A 20028-nucleotide genomic window follows, 5' to 3' on the forward strand; every position below is an offset into this window, starting at 1 on the left:
ACGTTTCCTGCCCGGGCAGTATAAATTGGGCGGCGGAGGAAAGGGGTACTGGAAGGCGGCACGGCAGCAGGCGCAGGTGAGGGATCCTCCAGCTGCTGAGACCCCTGGGTCTGGTGCTGCCCTGCATCCCACCACACTTCGTACTGGAGCCCTTTGGGAGTGACATCTGGATTTAAACCTGTGCTTGTGTGCTTCCCAGTGAGAAACAGCTTGGGATCGGGAGAAGACCCCAGATTTCAGGGGACGGCAAGAGCAGCAAGCAGTGAGTCCATGAGTTGCTCCACTGGAGATTGTGGCTTTCCTTGGGCTTTGGCAGCCCCACAGCACCCATCTGAGCCCCTTCACATGCGGAGCAGGCTGGGGACTCGGGTGGGCTGCTCCAGCTGCCCAAGAGGCTGCTTGGTGCGAAGGTAGAGGGAGGTGGTGGGTTGGAGCACCCAGGGCTGTGCTGAGGGTTCATCTGGGTTGCAAACTGTCTGTAGTCCCCAGGGACATCAGCCTTGGGTGCTGCGGGGAAAAAGTGCCTGCTCCCCTTTCCTTGCACAGTGATGAGCTGGGAGGATGCTTCCCCATGGCATGTCCCTCTTTCCTCCCCACTGGGAGCCCCAGGGCCACCCCATTGTCCCCCAGCCCCGCCAGGGTCAGGAGGGGAAATGGAGTGTTGCTTGTTCCCCCATCTGGGCCAGCTGTGGGGTATCTGTGTGTGCTATACCCGGGGAATACCCGTTTCTGGAGGAACTACCAGAATTTTGGAGTGGGGAGGCAGAAAGAAGCAGCCAGAAATAGATGGAGGGGAAGCACTGGCACCAGTCTCTGCCCCATGCGCATGGCAGCCCCACTTGGGAGGACATTCCCCCATGAGCACTGGCAGCATCCCTGGCTGCAGTCCTCTGGGATGCTGATGCCTCAGCATCCCAGCATCACCACCCTGGGATCACCATCCCAGGATTACCATCCCCGGATCACTGCAAGAGAGGGTACAGCAGAGCCAGGAGGGATTCTTCTGGGCAGTGGCACCAGCCCAGCTGCGGCAGGGAATTCACATCAGGCAAAAGGGGAAAGTTGGTCCCAGGGACGGTTTGTGTTCAAACAGGGCCAGTTTGGGGCTGGGGACCCCACAGCACTGGGGGGACTCAGCACCCCAAGCAGTCCCAAGCCCTGGCATCTCCAAGCCCTGGAGGGGCTGGGGGCTCAGAAGTGGGGCAGAGGGGTGAAACTAGAGTGAAACAAGAGTCCAGATCCATTCTGGGAGAAGGCTGAAAGCCAGTAGTCTGGGGAGGCAGAAACAGAGCAATCTCACCATCTCCTCTGTGTGAGGAGACAGGAAAAGCGACTGCCACCTGTGATTTCCCCATTGAGGCCGAGCACGGGGGGACACAGCAGTGCCCAGCTGAGCAACAGGAAAACCAGAGATGTAATATTTCCAAAGCTGCCTGCAAAGTGTGACATGTCTTTCCGTCCGGGGCTTGAAACCACTCCTGCAGGAGCAAGACCAGGAGGGGGAAGAAGGGTACAGAAAGAGCTTCAGACCTTCTTGAGTGCTGCCTGCCCCAGGCACCGTGACTGCATCCTTGTGGCTGACTCAGGTGGCAGGAGGAGCAGCTCCAGCAGCAATGCTTGAGGGGGTGGAGAAGCTGGAGAGATACAGTGGTACTTGAAGACCTTTGGAGGTGCCTGAAGGGCTCTGAGATGCCCAAAGAGCTGAGAGGCTTTTGAAGGACCCACAGTAAGCAGGGGAGCCTAGGGTTTCTGGAGGAGCCAGGTGTCTCCTGGAGGGATGTGATGCTACATTGATGGGGAAGCCCCTTGACCTGAGAAGAGGTGATCAGTCTATGGGGGAACCCCTTCTTCCACAGGCGTCAGGAAAGGGACAGGACTGGGGTGAAATGGAGGAGATTGAGGCATTCAGGGGGTGTTTTACAAGGGGGCATATGAGGAACAGTGTCTACCTGCAGCACTGACCATCACCTGGCACAGTGTGGATGCAGTGGAGTGATGAAGGACAGCTGCCCACGGGCTGGGAGGGGACCTGGAGGGCAATGGAAATGCCAGAGGACTCAGAGATGCTGTCACCCCTGGTCCACAACACTCTGGCACTCCACATCATGCCATTTTGTGCTCCACAGGCAAAATGGAGCCCTTATCCTTCAGTGGGGATTTCTCCAACATCTTCTCCCTTTACAACTACACCTATGACTACAGCACAGCCATGCCTGACACTGCTATCTCATCCTCTCCATGCCGGCCTGAAAACTCTGTCCTCAACAAGTACCTGGTGGTGGTGATCTACTGCATCGTCTTCATCCTCAGTGTGGTGGGGAATGGGCTGGTGGTGCTGGTGGTGACCTCCAGCCACATCAGCCGCTCCGTCACCGATGTCTACCTGCTCAACCTTGCTGTGGCAGACCTGCTCTTCGCTTTCAGCCTGCCGCTCTGGGCTGCCTACCGAGCCCACGAGTGGGTCTTTGGCACTGTGATGTGCAAAGCCATCTCTGTGCTGCAGGAAGCCAACTTCTACAGCGGCATCCTTCTGCTGGCCTGCATTAGCGTGGACCGCTACCTGGCCATCGTCTACGCCACACGGGCTGCCACTGAGAAGAGGCACTGGGTGAAGTTTGTCTGCTTGGGCATCTGGGTCTTCTCCGTGCTGCTCTCCCTGCCTGTGCTGCTCTTCCGTGAGGCTTTCCGCTCACCCAACAATGGCACCGTGTGCTACGAGCGCATCAGTGGCGAGGACACGGCCAAGTGGCGGGTGGTGCTGCGGATCCTGCCGCAGACCTTCGGCTTTGCCTTGCCCCTCCTGGTGATGCTCTTCTGCTACGGCGTCACCATCCACACCCTCCTGCAGACCAAGAATGCTCAGAAGCAGCGGGCCATGAAGGTCATCTTCGCTGTGGTGCTGGTCTTCCTCATCTGCTGGCTGCCCTATAACATCACGCTGGTGAGCGACACCCTCATGAGGACGCGGGCCATTGCCGAGACCTGTGAGAGGAGGAACCGCATCGACACAGCCCTCTCTGTCACGCAGGTCCTGGGCTTTGCCCACAGCTGCATCAACCCCATCATCTACGCCTTCATTGGTCAAAAGTTTCGCAACAGCTTCCTCAAGATCCTGGCACAGCGTGGGCTGATCAGCAAGGATGCTGTTGCCCGCTACGGCCGCACCTCCTATGCCTCCACCTCCGGCAATACATCCACCACCCTCTGAGCCCTTCTGGGACCCAGCCCTTGTGGCTCCCAGCAGGTCCCAGCACCCCATACACCTCAGCATCCTCATCCAACCCCCTGGAATGTGGGTGGTGATGCCACGGGGATGGGCAGGGCCACCACTGGATGCTGGACCCCAACTGGAAGGGGGCTTGGTGGCAAGGTGGTCGGACCCCATTGCCAGGGGAGTGATGTCAAGTGTGCACCCTCCCCTCTCTTTGGGACAAAGCCTGTGACCCTGGGGATTCTGTGAGCCTGCTGTGGGAATGGTGTTTTTACCCAGTGACCGTCCAGCAATAAAGGAGTTGGTGGGTTGGTCACCCATGTCTGGCTCCTCTTTGCCATGGGAAAGGAGATGGCAGGACAGGGCCAGGGCACATCTCTGAGGACAGTGCCAAAACGGTGGTGCCAGCTGAGCCTGTCAGAGTGTGGGTAACCCTGCTTCCAGGACAGGGTTCGACATCCTGTGCATCCCCAAATGGGACCCAAGCCCAGGTTTTGCTTCCTACAGCTCCCCAGACTGGTCCTGGCACTTCCCTGGTACAGAGGTCTCCATGTGGAGTCTATCCCACCTGGGAACAAAGTCATTCCCTTCCCAACCCCAATCTCAGCCCCCGCAGAGCAAATCACTGAAAGATCCCTGAGCAGCCCCTCACACCGAGTCAGCCCTGTGACCCCTGTCTGAAGGGTGCCAGCACCCCAGGGACCCCTGCTCCCCCCAACCATGGTGTCATGACATTGTTGTGCAAAGGGCTGGGAACCTGTCCCTTACACAACCGGGATGTTTCCGCCCTGGCTTGGGCAACTGGGGCTGACACTCGACTGGGGTTGAGGAGCTGAAGAAAGGACTGTGACCCTGCTGGAGACTCTCCTGTCACTCTGTGTGCCAGGCCTCAGGATGCCTGCTCTGGCACTCCTAAGCATCTCTCCACTGCGGTCCCATACTGTTCCTCCACTGACCTTGATCCAGATTCCTAGGGGTCCATAACCATGGGGGCATCAGTGGGTGTCACCCACATGCTGGCTCGTGGGTGAGTATGGGAGTCGCCTAGCACCCAGGTGGGAAGCCTGGGGACTCGGGGCAGAGCAGGGTCAGTAGGGGTGCTGAGCAAGGACAGCCCATCCCCTTTGCATCTGAGAAACCTCTTGCCCAAGTGGTTCCTTGCAGCATGGTAGGAAGCCAGGGCTGTTGGCCAAGAGCTGTCTACCCTCCCCCCCGTGGAATGGTGCAGGCAATGGCTCCTCCTGGCTGCAGCTGGAACACCCTTTTTTGGGGATGGTTTCCCCCCAGGAGGACTTGAACACCCCCACACCAGCATTCCCCCACCCTACACCCAATCTGGGTGTCAATCTGACAGTGACCGATAGATGACACGGAAGCCACAGGGATAGCAGAAATTAGTAGTTTTCCTCTTTGTGGACCAGCCGCAAGAAAGACACATCTCAAACCCAAAATGTTGGGCAGCAGGACCTGCATGCAGGCCCGGGACACCTGGGTCCCCAGTAAGTCCAAGAGGAGGCAGCCAGGGCAGGAGGTGTCCCAGACATGGTGCCAGTGCTGCTGTCCCCGCTCATGTAGCCTGCGGGTGCCTTTGCTGGTAGCAAATCAGGCAGCAGCGGCCGTGCTTGCCCATGTCCATGGAGCACGTGTGGCACACCTTTTGCTGGCACAGCCTGCTGAGGAAGCAGGAGGTGAGAGCTGAGCCATCCCTGCGCTGTGCCAGTGCCACCCCCCCTTCCCCCATAGCCCACCTGCAGTTGTACCGCCGGGAGAGCAGGCGGAAATCCTTGTGGCATCGGGCACACAACCCTGGGTCGCGGGGCACCGGCCTGGCCACCGGAGTGTCAATGCCCTCTGTCTTCTGCCACAGGGCATCCTTCTCCCTGCGGGAGGGGAGGGGTCAGCCCTGGATTTGCCTGGGCTCTGGTGCCCTCCTCTGGGCAAAGGTGTTTGGGTCCCCTTGCCCTTGCGTGGAGTCCCCGGGGCTCTCACCGCAGCAGCTCCAGCAGCCGCTCCTTCATGTCGCGGATGAGCTCCTGCTGCCGTGCCTGCTCGGCGCCGCGCGTGGCCTCCCGCTCCAGGGCCTCCCGCTGCGCCCGCTGCAGCGCCGATGCCCAGCGCTCACCGTCCTGCCGGGCCCTGGCGCGGGGCAGTGGCGGCATGGTCCCCCTGTCTCCCACATGGTCGTCTCTCCATCCCTCCATGCATGCGGATAAACCTCCCGCCGCTGGATCCTCCCTCGCACCCTCCCTCCCTCCCTCCCTTCTTTTCTCTGCTGTTGCCCATCCATCCTCAAGCTCTCTCCCCGTCCTCACAGCCACCTTGCCATCTGCCACCCATCCGTTTCCCCACTGTTCATCCATCCTTCTCCACGCCCGTACCTCTGGTCTTCTGCCCACCCATCCACGCATCTAATCACCCCAGATTCATCCCTCTGTCTCTCCATCCACCGTCCCATCTCCATCCATTCATCCTAAAGTGATCCCTCCTTCCCTCCCTCTATCTACTAATGCCAAATCACTCCATCCCTCTGCCCACCTACCCCTCCACCTACCTATCAGTCCCAAATTGACCTCTCCCTCCAGTCCTCCCCCCTCAAATCCTTCCCTCTCTCCCCCTGCCAATCCCCAGCGGCTGTTCGGCTGTGTCCAAGCAGGACATCATTGGGGGTCCCAGGGAAAACCATGTGGCAGGTGGACATAGGCGGTCCCACTGTGGGGTGATGAGTGGTGGAAGTAGGGGTCCCCGCCCAACCTGCTGAGCTCCTCTTGCAGCCGTGCCATCTCCTGTCGCTGGGCCTGGAGCTGCTGCCGGCTCTGCCAGGTCTCCTCCCGTGCTGTGGCAGCCAGGCTGGCCAAGAGCTGGGGGAGAGTGGGGGGTCAGTCCTGGACCCCAAACCCCCAGCCCACCATGGGATCCCCTTGGACTTGCCCATACCATGGCCATGCTGGTGACTGTGCTGGGCCCCCCCTCTGCCTTGGGGTCTGGTGGGGACTCCTGGGGACCACGGGCGAGCTCCAGTGCCTGTTGCAGCACCTTCTCCACGGCAGCCACCTCATCTGAAGCACGAACATCCTCCAGCATGTTCGTCCGTCCTGCTGCCACCAGTGCTGCCTGGCATTCCTGCAGGCGCGAGGTCAGTGCCGCCACCTCTGCCAGCACCCTGGCCAGCTGGGTACCCCGCTCCTCTGCCACCTCTTGCCAGCCCCGTGCCTCCTCCTCTGCCTGTGCCAGTGCCCCTCGGTCCCCTGCTGCCACCGCTGCCTCCAGAGCCCGCTCCAGGAAGGTGTTGGTTTCCCGCAGTGCCTCAGCCTCACGTGCCCACAGCTGGGCCCGCCGGGCACTGCTCTCCTCCCGCTGCTGGTGCCGCAGTTCAGCCCGTGCCAGCCGTGCTGCCAGCGCCTGTGCAGCTGCCTCACGCTGACCCAGCTCGGCCCTCAGCTGGGACACCAGTGCCTCTGTCCCACCCGGCTGCCGGGGCACCAGTGACCGGGAGCCCAGCATGCACCTTGTGCCAGTGGGCAGTGGGGACATGCCAGGCTCTCCAGCACCATCAGGCTGCGGTGCTTTGCCAGTGCCATGGGCATCCTCCAGTTCCTCTGCATCCGCATCCTTCATCTCCTTCTCATCCTCCTCCAACTCTTCATCCTTCTCTTCCAAATCCTCCTCCATGTCCTTCTCCACGTCCACTTCCACATCCTCCACCTTCACCTCCTCTATATCCTCACTGTCATCCTTCTCCACCTCCTCTTCAGCCTCCTCTTCCATGTCCTTCTTCACCTCCACATCCTCCACATCCCCCTCTATATCTTCCATCTCCACACTCCCCACCTGCAGGGCAGCCAGAGTGGGTGGGCATGGGTGGGCTGGTGCCCCATGGGGTGCCACAGTGGGATGGGCAATGCCATCGGACCGTCCATGTGCCACAGTGCCGGTACTGTCTGTCTGCAGGGCTGTCTTTGCTGGGCTGCTCCTGATCACCGGGCTGGGCCGTACCAGTGTCCTAGAGGGGACACAGGGCTCAGGACTACCAGGGCACCCCCAAGGTGAATAGGGCATCATCACCCTCCATTTGGACTCCCTGGGCACAGCCAGCCTTTAGGGATTTAGGGGGCAGCAGGGCAGAGGATCAGGGATGTTTGTGACACCAGCCTGAGCACCCACAGAACAGGTGGCACCCATCAACCCAAGTCTGTGTGCTTGTGACAGTGTGTGCACACGAGCATGTGAGCAGCAGAACAGGTGAGTGTGCTGGAACAGCTGCATCCACGAGTGCCCCCCACAAGTGTGGCCGGGGGAACGGTGTGCAAGCAGGTGTCCCTGTGTGTCAGATGTCACAGTGTCATGGTGTTGTAGCAGGGATATACTTGGCAGAGGATGGCTCTGTGTGTGTGTACATGTGCATGTGGCATGTTTGCAGGCACAGGCACAGTGTGCCAGTGACTGTGCCCTCCTGGGGCTACAGATGGAGAGCTGGCACATCTGGGGTGCCGTGTGGGGTTTAGGGCAGTGGGGCAATGCCCACATGCTTCTCTGCAATGCTAAGCCCCAGGTGCCTCTGATGCCCCTGACATCCCCAGTGCTGCCAATGCCCCTGGTGCCCCCAGTGTCCCCAGGCTCACTCAGAGAACATGGGCCAGGCGGTGTCCAGGTCATCCCTGTGCAGGGCCAGGTGGAAGGTGACACAGTCCAGCTCATAGAGGCTGCCCAGGATCTCTGCCCGCCATTTGGGGCTCAGGAAGGGGCTGCGGGCGTAGTACCACTCGCTGCAACCACAAAACAAGCTCATGCATCCCTCCATGCCCTGAACAGGCACACATGCCTGAAGCACCTCTGCTGACTGGGTGCTACAGTGCGCTGCCCACCCTGGCCACATCCCCCACCACCATGAGCATCCCCTCACTGTGCCCCTGCTTTCTCACCAGAGGCTCTCAGGGTCGAGGAGGCAGAGCTGCAGGGACTCTGCCAGCTGCCGGTGCACCAGGCAGTACCGCAGAAAGGCTCGGCCCCTGCCCACAGGGGTCTTCAGCTGCAGGGGAGAGGGGGCTGTCAATCCCTGTCACTCCCCCCCCCCCACGCACCTCCCCCCCAGCCCATGCAGGGGGAAAGAGGGTCCCCAGGGCTAGGGCTGGGGTGCAGTGGGGATCCCAGAGGGGAGAAAACCATTTATAGCACCAGTGGGCAAATCCTTGGTGCCCAAGTGAGTGTGTGCCTGTGCACAAGCGCATGTGCACCCACAAGCAAGCAAAAGCCCCTGTGTGTGCACAAGTCCCTGGGTATCCCACCAGCCCATGCCCACCTTGTCCAGGGAGGTGACAAAGTGAATGCCTTCATGCTCCTGCCGGCACCGTGCTAGGCCCTGGCACAAGAAGTCCCAATAGTCCTTGCGCTGCCCAAAGAAGCTCCTCTTCTCCTTGAGGTCAAACTGGCAGAGGTACAAGCTTGGATTTTCTTTTTTGGAGTGTTCCCTGCACCCCCCCCCCCACCCAGCCTGTCCCCTGTGGGGCTGGAATCCAGCCAGCTCCCCCAGCAGGGTTGTTCTGGGTGTCCCTGGCTGTCCTCTCTTCACTGCTTCCATGCCTCAATTTCCCTTTTGCAGCACATGTAATTACACATGTGGGCAAGCGAGAGCCTGGTCCGGGTGGCTGGGGATGCCCAGGGCTAGACAACGCTGGGTGGGGTTATTCCACTCCCAGAATGGTTAACACAGGGTCCCCTCTTCTCTCAGCTGTGCCTAAGGGGAAATTGAGGCAGGGAGCAGCAGGGACCAAAGAGCAGCAGTACCTGGAGGAGGAACTCTAGCTGGGCACAGAGGCTGTGCAGCTCCCGGCTCCCGTCCGTCACCGGCAGCTTCTGCTCCTGGTAGCTGCGGTTCAGCTTGGCCACGGTCTCTGTGGGAGGGCAGGGCTGGGCTGGCATGGCACCTTCTCCCATCCTACCCCTCTCCCCACTGCCTCACAACTCCTGGCCTCGGGGATTTCTGATGGTGGGCAAAATCATAGAATCATAGAATCTAAGTCGGAAAAGACCTCCAAGATCGAGTCCAGTCATTAACCCAGCACTTCCAACTCCACCATTAAACTGTGTAGCCAAATGCCACATCTACACATCTTTTAAATACCTCCATGGGTGGGTGACTCTACTACTTCCCTGGGTAGCCTGTTCCAATGCTTGATAAATATTTCCATGAAGAAATTTTTCCTAATATTCAATCTAAACCTCTCCTGGAACAATTTGAGGCCATTTCCTCTTGTCCTAACCCTTGTAACTGGGGAGAAGAGACTGACCCCCTCCTGGCTATAACTGCATTTCAGGTAGTTGTAGAGAGTGATAAGATTCCCCCTGAGCCTCCTTTTCTTCAAAGAGAAAGAGGAACTTGCCCTGGGATGAAGGAGGAGAGCAGGGGGAACAAGGAGCACAGCCACCTCCTGGGCACTGGTAGTTCCCAGGGTCTGGGAGTGAGGATGGGAGCAGGCAGCAGTGGCAGGGTTGGCACGGGGATTCTCTGGAGCGGTGCTGGCAGTGACACCCCCCACTGCCCATGACTTGGGTGCAAGGAGAGATGTGCCATGCAGGGAACACGCTGGCAGGGGACTGGTTGGCACACTTACTCTGCAGGTCCTTGATAACACGGTTGAGCTCCCCTTCCCCTGCCATGGCTGTTCACAGGGATCTGCAGAGGCAGGGGCAGTGATGAGAGGTTCTAGGCAGACACTCCCCTGGCACCCAAAAACTCTCTGTCCCAGAGAGAGGGTCTCCCCCCCCCCTCCCCCAGCTCTACCCCAGAGCTGCCTGCTGTTAAGGTGAGAGGGGGTAGGTTTAGGCAGCCCCTTACCCTGCCCATGTCCCCCCACTACATGGGCCAGAGCACACGGGGTGGACAAAGGTGTCCCATCCTGCACCCCCTTAGTTGTCCATGTGCCCTGCCCCTAAATGTCCTCAGCCTTTGCTCCCATTCCTTGGGGAGTTCCTGAGGCTGACCCCACCCTATCCCTAGTGTGTCCCTGTCCTTATCCCTGTCCCTGTTCGCCAGGATTCAGGATGTGGGTTTGGCGCAGAGGAAGTGCTGCTTTTGCTTCTGCTCTCGCTTCCCTCACTCACATCACGAACAATGCAGGGACTCCTGGGTGGTTGAGCAAGGGGGCACACCACCCCTGACATGCAGCCCCCTAAGCTGAGCTCCCTAGGCAGAACCCTCTGGCACAGCATGACGCCTGCGCGGCTGGCACAGGGTTTGGGCGAGTTGTGGGCATGAGGGGGGGGGCCACACTGCAGCGGAGTGATTTTGGGGTGGGTGGCAGGTTGGGGACAGGGTGAGGGAAATAGCCCACGGAGGTGGCAGGTCTGTGACTTGTCACTGCGGGTGGTGTCTGGCTGGTGTGGGGGAGCACACGTGTGTGTGTGGGGGTGTGCCTGGCAGGGTGTGTGTGCACTCACAGGAGTGGGTGCACAAGTGCGCCCAAATGTGCCCAAGTGTGTGAGTGCTCTGTGCCCTCTACCACGGCAGAGTGGGAGAGAAGGACGCAGGTCCCGGGCTGCCTGTGTTCCCATTCCAGTGCCCTTGAGAGACCTTGGATGAGCTATCTTTGTGTCTGCCCATCCTACTTGTACCTCAGTTTCCCCTGGGAAGAGAAGCCCCTTACCTGTATCCAGGAGCTGTGGGGTGCCCCGAGGCGGTTGCTGAGTGCTGGGGGTATGCTGGCATGTCCCCGTGCCCACGCTGTGCCTGCCTGCTTCTCCTTTTGTACCTTGGGCAGGAGGAAGTGTGGGAGGTTGGTGGGGCTGCAGAAGCCACAGCCTGCCCAGCCCACATCACATCAGGCACTGCAGCTTAGCCCCCAGCACCTGGCTCCCTGTTTTGGGGTGTGCCAGTTCTGGGGAAAGGGTCAGCAAGGCTGGTCCCCCTATGCAGCTTTTGCAGGGGCAGAGGAAGGACAGTGTCAGGCACCCTGATGCTCTCCCACAGGAATGGAAATTCAGAACTCTTTGAAGAACCTGCCTGCAGTTTTTGTGGAGGGGGTCCAGGACCTATACTCAGCTAGAAGCAGCCAGCAGCAGCCCCCAGCACAGAGGCCACCTCCATGCAAAACAGCCCCTGGGCACTGAGACCCCTGAAGGAGCTGCAGCCCCCCCAGCAAGGACCACAACCCTCCCCAGGCATCTGGCCTCCACAGGGGGGCTATACCCAGAGCCAGTGTGTAAACTCTTTCCAGAGCATTCTGGACAAGGCTCCCTCTTGTTAGGGAGCCCCCAGCCCAGCAGTGCCCCTCACCCACTGTGCCTGGACCCCTGTACTTTGTCAGCCCTGTCCTGTGGGCTCCTTCTGGACTGGGGACTGAAAAACTCCTGTGGGGGGATGTCAGAGCTGATGCCAGCCCATCCCACCAGTACAGGCAGGGGGACCCACTGCCATCCTGCTCCCCACCACCACCTTGATGGATGGCCACAGCAATGCCCATGTCCTATCCTCTGCCAATGCCCCTTCTTGTAGCACACGCTGCCCCTACCTGAACCACCTGGGTGTCCTGGGGTGCACCCGTGTCCCCCTGGCCAGGCCTCGCTCGGCACCAAAGTGAAAGTAGGAAGTGATGCTGAGTGGGAGCCTGGGCCTCCCAGCACCCTCCTGGCTCCCGGGTGGGTGTTGGCCTTTGGGGTGCAGCTGGGGAGCATAGAGGAGCCAGTGGCAGTACTCGGGGTGACCCCAGCCTCCTCAGCATCCCATTGCTCTGCACCACCCTGCAGTGTGTGGCACTGTGGGCATGGGGCACAGCACCCCATATCGGACAGGGGTGTGGGCAGGGTGTTGGGTGGTGGTGGAGCATCAGCCCGCTGGGCTGGGGTCGTGTGTTGGTGTGTGTGTGCATGCGTGTGCAGGCGTGCCTGATTGCACGTGTGTGCAGGCTGTGCGAGCACGGCTGCGTGTGTGGGTGCAAGCTGTACACGTGTGCCTGCTGTGGGTGTGAGGCTGAGAGGGCACCGTGCGTGCCCTTCATTGCACCCACCCCTGTGCCCCGTGCCAGGCACTGCGCGGGCGAGACCCCAACACCTGCAGGGGGGACATGCCCCTGCCCGCCGTGCCACTGCGGCGGCCTGGCAGCAGGGTCCCCTGTCCCTGCCCCAGCCAAGGGCCAGGGCGGAGGTGCCGGGGGCTGGGGGGGCACAGAAGGTTCTCACCCATCCTTGGCGTGGGTGCAATTCAATTAACGAGGCCTGGCCCTGGTTCAGCACAGCCAATAAAGCTAATGGCCCCGCACAGGCCTGGCGCTGCCCGCCGGGGGGGGGGGGCGGGGGGGGGAGCCGGGGGCCATCTGCTAATTAAATGGGGGTGGGGGACCATGGAGCCAGCGGTGATGTCACCTCCCTGAGGCTCACTGGCCCCCTCTGCCCGCCAGCCCTCTGCTCCCCCAAGGGTGCCAGATAGGGCTGTGGGGGACAGCCGCGAAGGGTGGGGGACCACCCAAACTCCCCGCACCCCACCCTGATGCTGCTGCTGTTAGGAGCCTTCCCAAGGCAAATGCAATTAGTGCCCATGCCTGGCATGGCCGCTGCCCACGCTTGGCACCAGCAGCTGCCCCGTGGGGATGGGTCCTTGCCCGGCATCATGGCAGCATCCGGGTGTGCTGCTGCCTGCTCCTCTTGGCACTGCCCCGATGGGTGCGTGGGGGATGTGTGGTGCCCAGGGGGGTGCACCCTGTTACTCTGTTCCCCTGCCCTGTGCAAGCCCCGTGGCGAGATGTAGGTACCCGGGGCCGTTTGGAGCTGTCCTGCAGTGAGAGGTTCCGCACGGTAATTCTGTGCCCACAGCACGGTGCATCAGCCAGGCTTTGGGGAGGGGACCCCACTGGAAGGGGGCTGGGTGAGGAGTCCCTGATTGTGTCCTCAGGCTCCTGAGAAGAGCAGAGGCTCGGTGGGGTACAAGGAGGACTGGCAGAGGGGGAGGGAAGTCCCCCCCGGCCGTGTGTACGCACTGCCATTTAGGGCTAGGGGTGGGCAGGGCGTACTGTAAGGAAACTGAGGCAGGGTTGGGGCGAGGGTCGCGGATTGAGCTGCGATCGCACCCACGGTGTGCGACCTCCTTCGCCCCCAAAACTGAGGGCGCTCGAGCGGGGGACCCTGTTAAGGTCTGGCATCCACCCCAGGGGATGCCGTGCCCGGAGGGCAGGCGGCTGAGCGCCGGAGGTGCCAAGCCCCGAGCCCCGTGTGCGGGAGGAGGAGAAGGAGGAGGAGGAGGAGAAGGAGGAGGGGGAGGAGGGGGAGCGTGTCGGAGCTGGCTCCCACCCAAGCACTGCAGGACAGGGGCGGGCACGGTGCTCCCTGCCTGGCTGCCAGCGCGCAGGCGACGCTGGGGGACCGGCGGGGGGGACGGGGCCCGGTGGGACCGCAGCCCCCCAGTTCATCATTGTCGCACGGCCCCGTGCCCACGGCCGGGCACTTCGGGGGCACTGCCCGGTCACCGGAGCTTGTTGCGGCCGGCTCCGGCGGAGGGACACGGCTGAGTGCGGCCGCCCCTCCGAACGTGCCCTGGGCAGGGGTCGGCCCCTGCACCCTCCCCCCGCCGGGTGAGCCCCGGGCAGGGGCACCATGACCCGGCTGAGCTGGTGCTTTGCCACCTTGGTTGGCTGGGGGAAGTCCTTGGTGTCCTGTCTCCTGCCCCTCCGCGCCCGCCGCCGCCGGGAGGTAAGCGGGCATCGCCGGGCACGGCGTTAGGGTTAGGGGCTGCGGGGGACACGGAGCTGGGGGGGGCTCCGGGGGTGCGGCGAGTGGGGATATGGGCTGCCGCTGGCCCTGCCTGCTCCGGGCATCTGGGGGTTAAACCCTTCATATGCATGCCAGGGTGCAGGGCATGTCCTTTGTCCCTCTGTTTGCCCCCCGACAGCGTCTCACTGTGACCCTCTCTTCCCACACCCGAGGACCCCTGCAGTGCCTGACTGGAGAGGATCTGCTGTAGAGCCTTTCATTCTAAGGGATCTGCTGAGATCCCTGTGTCCTTACAGAGAGACCGTAGAGGCAGGGGGTGTCTCTGTGTCCTTATAGAACCCACAATGCGAGTGCTGTGCCCTGCGTGAGGGGACCCCAGTGCCCATAAGACACCCCCCACGAGAAATCCCTGTGCCCGTAAAGTGGCCAGTGTGGGGCATCCCTGTACCTGTAAGCACCTGGCACTGGGGAGCACCATGCCCATGAGGTACTCAGTGTGTGCTCCCTGTGCCCAGGAAACTGCCCAACATAAGGGACCCCTGCGGGGTCACCCTGTGTAGGGCACCTCTGTGTTTGTCAACACCTGGCATGTTTGGGATCTATGTGCCAAAGGATTGCCCCACAGGGCATCTCTGTGCCCATGCAGCACCTGATGTGGGGACTTACTCTTCTCCGCTACCCATGCTGCAGAAACTGAGGCAGGGAGTGGGGGAAGCTGTTGAAGGGTGCTGGACTCACACTGCACCACCCTCACTTGGTTCCTCAGCCTTTGGGAAGCTGCCCCGTGCCTGGCACGATGGCATGGGACACTCCAGCTGCACCATGCCAGAAAAGCCAGTGCCAAAGCCACTGCCGGGCAGTGCCTGAGCAAGTCACTGCAGGCTGGTGACAGTTCAGTATATGCCAGGACAGGGACACAGCCTGGAGGAAGGAGAGGCCTCTGACTGCTTGGGGACCTCAGCGTGTACCGGGGACACAGGATTGTGAGCTGACGGGAGTACTGGGGGGTGGTCAGGGCTGTGGGTGGGTGGGTGGCACTGGTGAGATGTGGGTTGGTGATTGTGCAGTCCCATGTCCACCACTGTCCGTGTGTTTCTGATGTGGGTGTGAGAACAGGGACTCGTGGAGGGCTGTAATACACATGGGTACTTGTACATGTGTGTTCATGGGCATGCAGATGGGGCTGAGGTGAGAGTGAACAGCAGCTCACATGGATGTGGGTCCACAGGAGATCTCTGGGGAGCTGCTATGGGACGCGTGTCCCCTAACACATGCCTGTGTGCTGGGGGCAGTAGCAGTAGGGCTTTGACGTTGGTGTGAGCTGTAAGAGGGGGGTCTCCCAGTCCTTCCCGTGCTGACAGGCACCCACACACATGGGGACCCACCTCCCATGTGTGACATGGGCTGTGTGTGTGGTGTACATGGGTGCGTCCTGGAATGTACACAGGGGGGATGTGTGTGATGTGTGCGTGTGCCCTGTGCACCCAAGAGCAGCGTGGGGACAGCTCTGCTGGAAGTGTGTGTGGGGGCCTTGGGGATGTGGTGACCCCAGGACACGGAGTCCTGCCAAGGCTGGCCCTGCACTGGGAGGACATGCCCAGACCAGTAGTACCCATGGCGGGGGTCCCTGTGCTAAGTGACCACGTATGTGTCCCCCTGCTGAGAAAACGAGCCTTAAATGATGCTGATGGGCTGTGTCCCTGCAGCCACCATGTCCCTGTCGCATGACCCTTGTCCCTGCCCTTCTGAGGAGCCTGGGATTGTCACGGCAGTGAATGGGAGCAGGTGATTTATGGGGGGGTGTGGATACCTCTCTCCACTGGGGCTTTCATTTGTGGGCAGTAACGAGGTTGATTAATGAGGGCTGTAAAGATGGGGGGGGGGGTGGACAGGAATGGCACTTTGCTTGTTTGGTGCTGTGAGCAGGATCAGTCCCCCCAGTCTCCCTCTGTCCCTGGATCTCGTTGGCATGGAGGGGTGGGAAGTGCTGTCCCCTTGTCCCGTGTCCCAGCTGGCACATCCCCACAGGGGTACCACTACTCTGGGCTGGGTGGGCACAGCATAGTGATGAGGTGGAGGGCAATGGGACAGGGATATTTTGGGGAGGGGATGCTGCATTTTGGGGGGAGTCAGACGCAACCCTGGTCTCCGGGGAGGGCAGCCCCCCCCCCCCCCCCCCCCGTCCCACCCTGCCCTTCCTTTCTGGGCTGGTGGTTTTATGCAGAGTACAGATGGGAATCTGAGGCATGGGGAGGGGGGCATTACAGTGCCCACGTCCTCTCCATGCCCATGTTTCCATGCCAGCCGTGCCTCGTCCTGTCGGTGTGTCCTTCCCCCTGGCACGTCCCGCACCCTGACTCACACCCTCATGGTCACGGCCAGCTGAGCACAAGTTTCCAGGCTGGAGCTGGAGTCAGCACTGGTGGAGAGAGGGGGAACCGTGTGCCACCCGGCCAAGGCCCCCAGGAGGGGCTGGAGCACCCCCCTGCCAAATCCATCCCCGTCAAGGCCGCAGGCTGCCAAGCCACTCTCCATCCCGCCTGGAGGTTGTCCCCCCTCGCTGAGGCCCCCCAGCTCCGCGCATGGATGTCCGCTGATCCCTCCCCGTCTCCCATCCCGGGACCACCCAGGGGACTCGGCTGGGGATGGGGGGGGTGCATCCCGCTGCAGGACCCGCTGGAGGCCGGAGGAGGGATGAGGGTGACGTGGGTGGCGGGTGTCCCCCGGTCAGCAGAGGAAATGGATCCCAAATGTGTGTGAGTGGGGAGGAGGGGGCCTGGGACACGCACAGCCCCACTCCGGGCCCCACAGTCCCGCAGCCCCTCTGCTGGCGTTGGTGGGGGGTGTCCCAGACGCCTCCGGGCCAACTCGATTGGGGCGCTGCGGGGTCGGGGGCCCGGTTTGCCGCTCCCTTTCTCCCCCCGGTCGGAGGGACGGCGAGGGGCCGGGGCGGGGCGGGCGGGCGGAGCGAGGGGCCGGGGGGCTCGGCCGGCCGGGGCCGCGCCGCGGGCAGCATGACCGGGCTGTGCCTCTCCTGCCTGCTCTGGGTACGGCCCGCACCGGGGGGCACCGGGGGGAGCAGGACAGCAGCGCGGCGGGGTCCCGGCGCCGGGGTCGCGGTGCGGGGCTGGTCCCGGGAGCGGGCGGTGGATGGGACTGGATGCGAGCGGAGCGGGACGGAGCGGGGGCGTTTGCACCGGGACGGGCTGACTGGGAGCAGGGGGAACGGGCGGGGCTGGACCGCTACCAGAACCGGCTCTGGGGGAACCCGGACAGAGCGGAGACCGGCAGAGACGGCCGGACATCAGGGTGGGGCTTGGGGGGACAGGACCGCGAGCGGGGCCGGGAGGCGCCCCGGGGACTGTGGGGAGCGGAGCGGGACCCAGCCCGAGAGAGAAGTGACGGTGGGCAGCGGGCTGGGGGGTGCACGAAGAGGGGACCGGGCTGGGATGCGGGGCAGGGACACTGGGCTGTGGGAAGGGTTGTGGGGTTGGGGAGGGTGGGAGGCTGATCCCCCACGACGCCCAGCCTGCGTCACTGGCCGGGGGCTCTACCATTCCCTGGGGCAGAGGCTCTGCTACTCCACTGAAGGAAACTCGGGAAACTGGGGGGATCCAGTGAGCTGTGGGGGTTTGGGACTCTGCATCCTCCCCAGTCACCAAGCTGCGTCCCGGGGCCCAGCGGGTTGCAAAACTCTGGGTGGACCTGAGCCTGCAAGACTGCACCGCGGTGTCCCGGTGCCCTCCAGCCACCCTGGCTTTGCAGCCTCAGGGGAACTGGGTGTCACAGGTTCCCCCCCCCCCCCCCCCGCACTCTCTGCAGTGCTGGGCAATGAACCCAGGTCTCCCAGCTCTTGATTAATTTGGCATCTCTGTCTGGTGCCTCTTCCAGCCCAGGACACCTGGGTCCCCTTCCAGCCTCCTTGGGTCTGCATGTTGGGGGGCCCATGGCTAGGGATGCCTTTATGCCTTTGCACCCCTGCTCCTGCACCGTGTGGGTGCTGGTCCCTGGAGGTGGGTACCCATGGGTGGGTGTCCAGGTGACATACCCAAGAAGCCCTCCAGCCCACAGGGCAGGGAGGCTAACCGGGATCCTGCCAGTATGGAGCTGGGACTGGGTTGTTTTGTGGGATGGGCTGGTTCCCTGGCTGGCAGAGTGGCACTGGGTGGGCATAGTGCCCTTCAGCAGCAGGGGGCTGGGGGGCATAAAGCTGGGTGCTGGGTTGGTCCCCCTCTGGCACGGTGATGGTGTTGGCAACGAGACAAGCAGAAGGGACTCTGGGGGGGAGGAAATCAAAGGACCAGCTCTTTCACTAGTGAGGATAATTGCTGTTAATGAAGCCATGGAGGCCGGGACAGGGTGGGGGATGCGTGCATGGGAGATGCGTCGGCATCCCTGGGCATCCCAAGGGGTCCCTGGGAGTGGGGGGCAAGGCCTCTTCCCGGGGCACTCTGCAGCACTGATGCTGCTTTGCATATGCAAAGGAGCTCATGGCATCATTAGGTCTCGCTGTCACCCAGCAACTGCAGCGTGGGAGCCCCTGTCCTGGGGGAACTTTTCCCACGGCTGCTGGGTGGGTGATGACACGCCTGAGCACACACACATGTGTGAGTATATGTGTGTGCATGCGTACACACCCACCCGGGAGGGTGGCACCAGCTCTGGGGGCTGCCAAGGGACCACCCACGAGTGGCCCTGTGGGGGCAGGTGCTTGCACGCACATGAACAAACCTGTGTGAGTGTGTGCACGATGGCACATGGACCTGCATATGGGAACAGTGTGGCCGTGCCTCTGCTGCTGCTGCGGCTGGCGGGGACATGCACGCCTGTACCCTCACAGTCCCGGGGGTGTTTGCACACACGCTGGCGTGCCGTGCACACGCATGGCCCATCTCCCGTCTGTGTGTGCACTGGGGAAACTGAGGCAGAGAGTTTTGTGGAGAGGTACCCAGCACCCTAACGCTTCAGCACCATCCCTTTTGGCTCTGGTGCAGTGGGCTGGAGGAGAGTGGGGCGCCAAGGCAAGGGGGGGCCTCCGGGCCTCTGCTTAATCTCATTAGTCTTGGCATGAAAAGGTGGATTTACAGGGGCTCACATCTTCATCTGGCAGCGGGTGGGTGGGCAGGGCTGGCGTGCTGCCAGGGGTTGCCCCCCCGAAAACAGTCAACTGGGGGTTCGGGAGGGGCACTGGCTGCCTGCAACTGTGCCAAGACTCCTCTCTGTCCTCAACTCCCATATATGAACACACATACACATGCTTGCACATGTTTGGATCCATCCAGCACTCAGTCACACTTGTGGCATCAGCTTCCCCTTGCTGTAGGCTGTGCCAGACAGGGTGGGCACAGCTGCTCATGCTCAGGGGGCTCTGTGCCCCCTTTACACCCCTCCAAGAGACACCTCAGCACACGCTGCCTGGCGTGTACCCCAAAACACAGCATGAGACACCCCGAGCATGGGCACCCTTCGGGCAGCACCCACACGTACCTGGGTGTGCACACAGGTTTTTGTGCGCGTATCTGTGTACTCACACACACAAATACATCCCAGCATGGGATGCATGTTTATCCATGCACATTCACACGTGCTCACATGCACACGGGTTTGCACACACATAAGTGCATTCAAGCATCCTCACCCCCTGTGTGTGCGGATGTACACAGTTGTGCCCACACACACGTGCTCACAGGGATGCTTGTGCACGGCACGTGTTCACAGGGACACATGGAGATGTACCGACACGCAGGGAGGCATGAGTGTGCGCACGTCTGTGCATGCACACACACCTCTGCACACACCCCTATGTGCTCACCTGCATCCATGCGCACACCTGTGCACACACATTTATGCACGTACACACATCTGCACACACACACTGCACACACACACACAGAGTACACGGGCAGGCACCGCCAGGGGGCGGCAGAGACTATTTAAAGGGGTCGAGGCAGTGCCTTCCCCCCATCCTTCCCCGTACCCCCTATCTCCTACCCCATAGCCCTCTATCCCCTACCCCATACCCCCCTATCCCCTGCCCTACACCCTGTATCTTGTAGCCTGTACCCTGTACCTCGGCTGCAGGTGGCACAGCCGCAGCTGAAGGGATGTGGGAGGCATAGATG

General features: G+C 61.8%; 2 protein-coding genes across 2 annotated transcripts; one reads left to right on the forward strand and one right to left on the reverse strand.

Moving 5' to 3' along the window:
* Positions 1-44: 44 nt before the first annotated feature.
* On the forward strand, positions 45-3208 carry LOC309574867 (C-X-C chemokine receptor type 2-like; the record flags this gene model as incomplete). Its single annotated transcript, XM_082284820.1, has 3 exons — positions 45-76; positions 200-262; positions 2127-3208. The coding sequence occupies exon 3, from the start codon at positions 2132-2134 to the stop codon at positions 3206-3208; it is 1077 nt and encodes a 358-aa protein (XP_082140946.1). The 5' UTR covers positions 45-76; positions 200-262; positions 2127-2131.
* Positions 3209-4778: 1570 nt separating this feature from the next.
* RUFY4 (RUN and FYVE domain containing 4) lies at positions 4779-11021 on the reverse strand (the record flags this gene model as incomplete). Its single annotated transcript, XM_082284597.1, is given in 12 exon segments — positions 4779-4881; positions 4960-5091; positions 5201-5347; positions 5963-6069; positions 6146-7211; positions 7831-7974; positions 8131-8237; positions 8508-8633; positions 8993-9099; positions 9820-9871; positions 9875-9881; positions 10852-11021. Coding segments are annotated over 12 exon segments (2268 nt in total).
* Between the last annotated feature and the right edge of the window lie 9007 nt (positions 11022-20028).

This window comes from Coloeus monedula, assembly GCF_965178545.1.
Source record: "Coloeus monedula genome assembly, chromosome: 7".
Taxonomy (NCBI): Eukaryota; Metazoa; Chordata; class Aves; order Passeriformes; family Corvidae; genus Coloeus; species Coloeus monedula.